This window comes from Manacus vitellinus, unplaced genomic scaffold, assembly GCF_001715985.3.
Source record: "Manacus vitellinus isolate BGI_N305 unplaced genomic scaffold, ASM171598v3 scaffold_10_pilon, whole genome shotgun sequence".
NCBI lineage: Eukaryota > Metazoa > Chordata > Aves > Passeriformes > Pipridae > Manacus > Manacus vitellinus.
Window position 1 is genome coordinate 2,087,180 of NW_021938838.1, and position 9,713 is coordinate 2,096,892.

Here is a 9,713-nt window from a genome sequence, read left to right on the forward strand (position 1 = left end):
CTCCATCCTGGAATGTGGAAGAAGTTACCATGTGATGCCGAATGTTTGGTAACAGGGATTTTATTGAATCTGTTAAGTCAGGGCTAGTAACAAAATACAGAGAACAAGCTGAGTGTACAACAACATGCACTGAGCAAGGACTGAATTAACCGACCCATTAAAAACTGGGTAACGTTTTCATGTGGTTTGCTCCATGCCAGGTACCAGCCTTTTACATAAGCCCTCTCTCTGTAGAGAGATAAATTTCATTGTCTAATCTCTTGCATAAAGGATTTATTATGGAGTCATAATTACTGTGTCAAAGGGATCGAGGTTTAGGCAAGTATTGCGAGATGGGGAACAAACTGGTGCAGGGGAGGGTGTTTGTACTGCAGGGAAAACTGAGTTGGAGGCAGGAGTCATGACACACTCATGGCTTCTCATCCACGACCTTGGCATAAAAAAGTAAGAGTATGTATCTGACATGTTTGTGGTGAAACCAGCCTGGGAGCCATCAAACAATAACCTGGGAAGAGGAGGATGAGAAATGCGTTGCACAAGATGAGCTCTAGAACTTTGTGCTTAAAATTTTGTAGCGGTAGACTGGGAGGGCTGGCATGTGCCTCCATGGGCAGAACTTCTGTTGTGAAACGGGGTTCCTCAGCTTGAAGAGGAAAACTAACGGGTGACTGGGTTGGTGCAGGGGCATGGCAAGTGGGAACTTAGCTGTAAGAGATGCTTCTAGCACAGTTGGGTGGTGCTGGTGCCGTTACAGACGGTGTTTTGCGATGCTTTGCACAGCGAACGAGTGGAACAAAGAAAGGTGTTTTTAAGAAAAAAAGACATCACGGGGGAGACGCTTCAGGCGGGCCCAGGAGATGATCGAGGTGGAAGTGCTGGGTGATGTGACACGGCTTAGTGAGTCTAAGCAATGGGAATGCATCCAGAAAATAAGCTCCAGGGTTGAGGAGGAGGAATTGTTGAATCTGAAGGATGATTTGGGCTTCCAAGACTCTGAGCAACTTTGCATTAGGTGCAGTGAGAATTAGAAACCTGGCTGGGCTGAAGGTAATGCTTTTATACCAGTACCTCTTGTTTCAAGGTGTGAGAGGATCCAGGAAGTTCCTTCCAGTTCTGTGGTTTCTCTGTGGCAAAGTAGTTTAATTAATTGAATCTAAACCCTTGTCGTACAGAGAAAGATGAAATTAATTGTAGAACTGATAGCTTATATCATGGCTTAATTTAAATCTTACCCAAACAGAATCAAGTTCAAAGCACTGAAATTATTTTTTGAAGTTGTGATAAAACTGTAAATAATTGAGTCAAGTCAGTTCAGCCGTGAAACTTTAGTTCTTTTGCTGGATTGGGATTTGTCTGGGGACTGGCCTGAGCATCTGTGTTGTGGGAATGAGGAAGTTGCTTGTATGTTAAATGTAGTTCCTCACAGCTTGCTGATGGGACTTGTTGCCTTCTTTCTCTGTGGCTTTGCTGTCCTTTCCTCATTTGCTGCCTCCTTTTTCCTGCTTTGTCTTTGCAGTGTCTCCTTCCAATTCCTGGAAGGTTGCAGCCTCCCAGTGTAACTTGTCCCCCTGTCTTGCTTACATGGTTTGTGTTGGTAGCTCTTCTTGTTTCTGCTTTTTAAAGAGAAGGCCTCGGTATGAAAAACTCCCCTACACCAATAACCAGAGACCCTAAATTCAACTGTTTTATTGATCTCTGATTGAAAAGCTTGAGCTGAGATCCGTTCCTGATGCTGAAAACACTTTCTCTTGTCTCCCTAGGCTCAGTACTGCGGGTTGCTGTTCCGCCACGCGGGCTGGCCCCTGTGTATCCACGAGAAGATTGTAATCCAGCTGGCTTCCATTGACTGGCGAGTCTTGGAGCCTGGTGACTTCTACCTGCAGGTGGTCCCCCATGAGAAGAAGTCTCCACGAATTGTATTGAAATGTTTGGCAAAAGACAAGCATAATGTAGAGGAAGTGGTGATTCCAGAAGTTTCATATACCTCTATTTTTACTCTGGAATGGCTGAGTACGTTCAATGGAGAGCGGATGGGTATAGCACTGGAAAATTGTTTACTAACCACTGATGATAAAATATTTCGTATCCCCTGGGATAAAGTGGTTAATCCTGAGTTTATAAACAAACCAAAAATAATTGAAAACAGTATCATCTCTCCAGAAATAACAGAGGAACGTTCCATTTTGTGCCTCCCCACTGAGCACAGTTCACCAGACCTGGGCTCTCAGTATCTGCAGGAACAACACACAAATCGAGACAACCTGGTCATTAGCAGCACAGCTCCACAGTTAAGTGGGGCTCTTGTCAATGGTGTCTGTACCAGTCCTGTGCCTCAAGAGAATTTGACAAGTGACCTTGAAGGGGAGTACGTTGAGCTGGCAGAAGTTTCGCTGCCCAGGTTTGGGTCACAAACAGGCTCTTTAACCCAATCGCTGGCTTTAAATTATCTAACTCAGCCCAGAGCACGAGTGAATGAGTCTAAAGGCAAGCACAGGTTTCTTGTCATACAAGACAGCACCTACTCCAAGAACTTAATTCAGTCAGCACTTATGCAGAAGGAGCACTGTCAAATGGACACTCTGAGCACTCCTAGAGAAGTTCTCAAAAATGTCATTCCGTTAGAAAGCAGCAAAATGATGGCACATGGAGAACTGTCTCCAGAAGGTCAGCTGATATCAGTTGGTCCTGGAAACATGGGAAGTAATTTTCCTGTGTCTGAGTCTCGTGCTTGCAGCACAGAAGGCTCATGTGCAGAGCAGGAGCCGGGCAGTGAACACTCGCTGGATTGGCGCTACGCACTGTGCAGCTACAGCGACGCGTGTGCTGGAGATGGCGTCGGCTGCAAAGCACAGACACCTGCTGCTCCGGGAAACACAGAGGGAGAAAGTGATGGACCCGGCAGAAATGCTGCTGTTGAAACATCTGAGCAGAGCCCAGAAACAATTCTGAATGCTACTGCTGCTGAAGAGGGTCAGAATGAACCGACAGAGGTGGACGCCTCTCCTGTGTCTGTCCCAGGGCCTTCGGGACCACGCTGCACACCGAGGGAAGGTTCTGATGTCTCGTGCCAGAATGTCAGTGAAAGTGTTGTGCCAGTTCAGGCCACTGCATTGCCTGAGAGTTCAGATGTATGTGTGGGGAGAGGCTCTCCTTCAGAGAACGTGGCAGATGTAGGTTCTTGCTGCAGCGATACAGAAGCAAATCTCAGTTCTCCATTAAATTCTCCAGAAAAGAAGCAAAGAGAAGCAGGTGAATTTGAGGTGGGAAGAAGGGATAGCCGAGAAGAAGTCAGAGAGATTAAAGAGGTTTTGACAGCAAATGAAAACCAAACTAGTCATAGTCACTGTTCTGCCAAAGCTTCTACAGATGAACCTCTGTCAGATGGTGAAAAGCAAGAGCATAAGGAGGCTGAAGAATCCATACTACTCCAAACTGCTCTGTCAGAGGGGGGTCAGATGACAGAACAATTAAATAACAGTGACTCTTTGGGCCCTGATCCACAAACAGAAGATTCAAGTCAATTCAAAACCCAGAGCTCTGGAGAGAGGTCTGAGGAACCACAAAGACTGGTGGAAAACCAGGGCTGTGAAAGGGAAGAGAGCTCTGTGCTGAACACAGAGTGTGTTGCAGTGCAGGACTCGCCGGGAAGGGAGGAGAACCAGGGAAGTTTTTCTTATGGGGAAAAGTCAAAGACTGTAGCCTCAAAAACACTGGAGTCCATTGAAGAGGAGCTGGAGGTTGGACCACTGTCCTCAGGACCTGCTGAGGGACATACAGAGCCCAGTGCTCTGCAGTCCCACCCAGAGGCAGCTTCTGGGACATCATCTCCTAAAGGTACAATTATTGGATGTTTGTTTGATAACATGGATTGATAGCAAAGTCCTCAAAGAGTACTGCTTGAGTACTACTTACCAAGCAGGATTTGATAAGTGTGTCTGCTGGGAGGCTTTGGGGTAATAGCACAGGGAAGTGATTAAATTGTCATGTTCGTGGTGGGAAATTTAGCTTTCTCTTCACAGGTGGGTTTATTGTGGTACTTTGTTTAATAATTCTTTGCAAATTTACAAAGTTCCAGTGTAAGAGACTTTTAATTTCAGTTGATCTGATTGCTGGTGACCTCTGCCTGTTACATCCATGATGTGCACATTAAGGATGCACACAATAGCCGTGTGTGAGGTGAGAATGTCTAACTGCATAAGTCTTTCGTAGTTGAAAACTGGCTTTAGAAGGATGGTTGTGGCAAGAGGAAGCAGCAGTGGATGCCTCAGTAAAATACCAGCTGTGTAATATGACCTGAAGATCAACTAATTTGTGTGCTGGTAACTGATTTAGGCAGCAAACTGCAGAGTTGAGGGATTCCCCCCTTCTTCCCTCCCTTCCCCTCCAGCGTGCTTTCTTCAGCTTGATTATGTTTCAAGTAAGAGCTGTTTGACTGGAGTGGGAGATCAGAGAGAAATTAAGCATCTAACTTCAGCTCAGACCGAATCTTCAAGCAGGTATTTTCCCAGATTTCCTGATGCCTGTGCTCCTTCAGAAGGAGTTGAGGGGGCAATCCAGGTGCCTGCCTTTTGCACCAGACTGTACCAGGCAGTGTGTAACCGCACGGACACGGTGAGGGCTTTGCCCGGCTCTGCTGAGTCTGGAAAGCTGCAGTGAGATATGCAGATCACCCCGAGGAGCGTGTGTGTGGCGGGGGCGGGTGAAACGTGCCATTCCAGTTCCACAGCTCTCATTCCCTGAGACCCCTGGCTAGGAAAATCATCCAGCTTGAAATGTTGGATTGAGGACTCTTGAAACGGTTGGTGGTACAGACCCATGCTGCTAGACCACGTCTGCCCCTGTGGGCCAACAGATCCAGAGCTGGTTGTCTTGGGATGTGCTGCCAGGGTAATGCTTGCACTGTTCCCAAATTGTGTGGCCAAGAGCCTCCCTCAGTGCTGCAGCACAGCTCCATTTGGCTGCACACACAACTGCTTTCTCCAGTGTCCAAAAGTCACGTTTTACCTGATGTCTTGGCAACCTCCTAATGGAGCTAGATTAGTGTCCATTGATTAAAATAAAATTTCATTAACATCTGCACCAAAATAATCCCGTAGTTAGGCAAGCCCGTGGTTGCCAGGCATTTCTGATACTTTTGGAGTGACGAGCATTTCTCTTCTGTGAAATGGAGGGGTCAGCTCAAAAGTTGCTATTTCTGAAGTGTACGTCTCTGAGCATCTACCACAGGACCAGAAAAAAAAAAGAGATCCCCTTCTGCCTATCTGAGGCTCTTGGGGGATGTATGCCAGGAAATAACCGTGCTGTGGGTATCCATTCCTGACCAAGCTGAACCTGGCTTGACTTCATGTTTGCTCAGGACTGAGCCTCGGAAAACCTAGTCTGTGTTGAGTGCTGGGTGGACACTTTGCTCATGATTCCAGTGGCTGCTTGTTCATTATTCCCATCTCTTCTGTCTAAAATTAACCAGGTCCAGCTCGTTAGGAGATAAGTGTGATGTTCTCACTGCTTCAGAGAGTGAGTCTTGGCTGGTGCTGGAGATTTCAGCTATGTTGGACCCCTCTGGGGTACGTGTGGAGTTTGTTTTTAATGAAAGTCAATATAAACGATTCTGGGGATTTGGCTGAAATAGGTGACATTCATGGCTCAAGTCTGTTGGTGTTAAACTTGGGCATTGCAGTTTAGAAAAAAACCTGCCCTGTTATCTCAGTGTTTTGTAAGGCAAAAGGAAACTTAAATCACCAGGAAAACCGACCAAACTAAAGAAACAAACTCTTTAAGGCAAAGGGGAGCTCAACTATCTGTTAATGCTGGGAGTATGTTAAACACTGTAGCTGGCACTATAAAAAGCTTAATCCATTCAATTACCTTTGATTGCTTTGAGATCCAAACAAGCCATCCCCTTATCTAGCCCCATTAAACCCTCAGAGATATACTAATAAGATAATTCAGAGATAAAATTACAATGTGAAACAAATGTCCTACAAATGGACTTTTCTTTTCCAGCCCGTCAGTGTGTAGATGAGTTAAATTCTCTGTAACTGTGTCTTGTTGGGGTCATTTTGCTACTATGATTGGAAACTGTGGGTATCTTGCCTAAACTATAAATAACAACAAAGCTTAAGCTGTACTGGGTCAATTCAGATCTGCAGTTCACACCTCGGCAGCAGTGGGCAGAGGCACAATTTGCTCTATGTGAGGTGGAGGATCTTGCTTCTTACAGCAGATATTGTAGATTATGTCAAAGTACCCCTGCAGAACTAGGGCATCTGAGTTTGCTGTGTCTGCTGTTTTCCTTGTCCCTTAACTCTCTCCCTTTCATTCCACTCCCAGTGGGCTTGTTTTCTGCACAAATATAGTCTTATGTAGAAAGACTTAGATATAAATAAAACGAAGTCTAACTGAGTGTCAAATGTGAACTGTTTTGAGTTGGTGGCTTTAAATTTACACTGGTTCCATTCACAGATAATGTGACTGCTGTTTTTTTCCTAATGACTAACATCTAAGTGAAAGCGAATTTTGAAACTTTGCAGCTCTGGAAAGAATTCCTCTATTTCGTGGGTGGAAAGTATCTTGATATTCAAGAAACAGGCTGAAAAGCCACAGTGGGGCATATTCAGCAGCACCTGTTAGGGCGTTCCGTTCCTGCTCCCAGTTCCTGTGTGATGTTAGCGCAGATGATTCTGGTGCCCGGGCAGTTTGCAGGAAAAATGCTAATGTCTCTTTGAAATGCACACAAGCAAATCCTCCTCTGCCACTTCCTTAACCTCGGGGAGGGGTGGAACCTGCAAACACGGCAAATTCAGCTGTCCCTGTTCTCAATTTGCTTTTAGATGTAATCCTCCGCCTTCTCCAATTTCCGCTTCAGTAAGTGCCTCCGCCCCGGCTTGCAAATAACAAACAGTGTGCTGAGGCCTCTTCCAAAGAGGTGGCGTCTGCAGATCTGAGCTGGGCCCCAGCAGCTTAGGGAAGAGGTTCAACTGGGCAAGATGGACAGTTTGGAGGCTGCACAGCTCCAGTGAGGTTTCCCTAGGGCTGTCCCAGTACCAGGACTGTGCTCAGTGGGCTGAGCAAAAAAAATGCTTTTCTCTTCTAGCTTTTGGGAGCTGCTGCCTCATTCCGAAGAGATATCCAAGGCAGGGTTGTCATGTACATTTGTGGAATATACATGGATATATATGTGGAACATTGCTATCTATATTCCCTTTCTTGTCCTCTTTAAATGCCACCTTTTGATCCTCTTTGCAGGCTTTTGTCATTTAATACAGATTCTTTTACTACAAGCTGTGTGGTTCTGCTTATTGCCAGGCCTTACAGCTCCTTGCTAAGGTGATTCTATGTTCTCCTAGAAAATCTGTCAGCCCATAATATGAAAGCTTTGGGCATGACTTACATGACTCTGTGATGCTCAAGAAACCTTGTCTGTGGGAGATCAGTGCCCCTCCAAAATGCTGCTTCAGGAAGATCTGCGGCGTTGTCTCAAGTGAGTGACCTCTTGCACCACTGGGAAGTGGAGGCTGAGGTAGCCTTAGGGACACAGTGGAGCTCTGGTGTGGCCCAGAACTGGGCAGAGCCCTGAGGCCATCCTAGCAGCTTAGTGGCCAAATGCAGCAGATGCCAAACTTGGTGCCAGGGATGCTCCTCTCGAGGGGTGTTACAAAGAGGAACAAGCAGCTACTCCATCATGGCCTTGATGGGGCAGAGCCCTGAACCCCTCCCAGTTCCCCCCACTGTGGGGTGGATGAGCCATGCTGCTCAGGGCACTTCTCTCACCCACTCTAGCAATTTTGAAAGCAGTTCAGGCTAAGCCTCAACCTGTAAATCTCCTTCACTGCTAAAACTTGTATTGAAAGCCACTTCAAGGACTGCTTTGTTCCTGGTCCTGCTCTTTAATGAAGTATTGGAATCTGTTAGTAAATAAACTGAGTCAAGTGGCAGCATTGTTGATGCAGCAGGAAGGTAGGATGGTTGAAGTCAATTTTAAGTAGCAATTAAAATGTCTGACTTCATAGCAAGCAAATAAATACTCCACTCTTATTTTCCTGAAGAAAGGTTGATATTTGTGTTAGTAGATACTGAAGTATCAGTGCAGTATATATAGCCTTTTCTTTATTACAGCTTTCTGCAAACACTGGGATAGCCAAGCTGGGTACTTAGGATGCTAAAGATGTATTATTGAAGGCATACCATTGGCTTCTAATTCTTGTGGTGTTCAGAAATGGGGAATAATACTTCTTACACAGAGGGTAGATACTTTTTTCTTCTATCCAGATAATTTTGCATGAAAATTAAAACGTGATAAAACCAGCCTTAGTTTCCATGTAGTAGCCAGAATATTTAATTTTAGAATTAACCTATTCTGATAACTTGTACTTTAGAGCTGAGGTCTCAGACAAAGGAAGCATTCTCTGTAGTTCTCGAGCAGGAGCTGATTGGTGTAATCATCCTGTTCTTCAGTGCTTTAAAATAGGCTTCTGACTTTCACATTAACTGTTAATTAAAAAAGTCTGGACGAGCAGAACAAGGTCTCTTTGGCTAATTTCCAGCTGATTTGTCAGCCTCAGGTTGACTTCATATTTTCAGGAACTAATCTGAAAGTGGTGTTGGGGGAGTAATTGTGCTGTGATGGAGTTGCCCTCCCTGTCAGAAGCTGGTTTATCACTTCAGCAGGCTCAGGCTGCTGGAGCTCAGCCAGGGACTTGCACCGTGCCAGACTTCCAGGCTGTGAGCAGACATGTACTGCTTGATATGTTACCTTTAAAAATGGCTTTGACTACAGTAATCCTGATCTGAATCGAGCTTTTGTACTTCGCAAACTTCACAATAACCTGGTTTATTTTGTTAGAATTACAGCAGTATTGATGCTCTAACCAGTTCTGGAACACGCCTGCGGCTGGCACGAGGACTGAAGGAGCTGCAGAGTGCTGGGGCTGGAGGCACGTCCCTCCCCCATCTCAAACTTTCATGGGACCTTTTGGGTGGAACTCTGCTTGAGCTTCTGTTTGCTGCTTGTCTTACAGGGATGGTGTCAGAAGGGACAGAGCTGGGAAAAGAAGCAGCTGGCACAGATGTGTTGAAACCAGCGAGTAAAGTCAGTGCCCCGGAGGAAACTTCGACACCAATTACTCCCCCGACATCCCCAACTTCTGGAACTGCCTGGGGTGGTCACTTTGCACCTACCATAGTCAAGGATGTGAACCCAGAAGTGCTCAGGAGTGGAGTTGCCTACCTGCCTGGTGAGTAGCTGGGCCAGAATGCTGGGAAATGTGGCTTGTAGGAGGGTAAGGGAGATAAACCTCTGTTTGCAGCGCTGGAGACCTGGTGCCAGTTCCATTTCTTTCACCCCAAACTTCTCCAGAAGCAACACTTCTTGAATCCTCTAAAGGTTCAGAATGGGCAGGACAGGAAGTGGAACTTCCCTCCCATGAAAGTAATGTTAATTTGCTCCCAGGAGTCTCAAAATGTTAACCAAGCACATATGAGTCAGAAATGCCAAATCTCTGGGCTCATACCAGGAGTTCAAAAAGGGAAGAGTGAGGGTGCACCTAATAATGGGCTGGTGGGCCTGACATCAGACCTGGTCAGAACAATAGGAACTTGATTCTCTTGGTAGATAATTAAAGGATAAGTGTGTAGAAGATGCTGTGTGACAGGGCTCTTGAAAACCAGTTTTATTCTTGGTAATTAGAAGTTTGGTTGGTTAAATGTAGCTACCT

The 9,713-nt window shown here is 45.7% G+C and overlaps 1 protein-coding gene across 1 annotated transcript in view; it reads left to right on the top strand.

Annotated features, from left to right (window-relative positions):
* The window catches only part of LOC108641820, a 27,801-nt gene extending 18,560 nt beyond the window's left edge, over positions 1 to 9,241 (top strand). The window contains exons 3-4 of the mRNA XM_029965496.1: positions 1,761 to 3,834; positions 9,018 to 9,241. Coding sequence (XP_029821356.1) covers positions 1,761 to 3,834; positions 9,018 to 9,241 — 2,298 coding nt within the window. The remainder of the gene's footprint in view (positions 1 to 1,760; positions 3,835 to 9,017) is intronic.
* Positions 9,242 to 9,713: the final 472 nt, after the last annotated feature.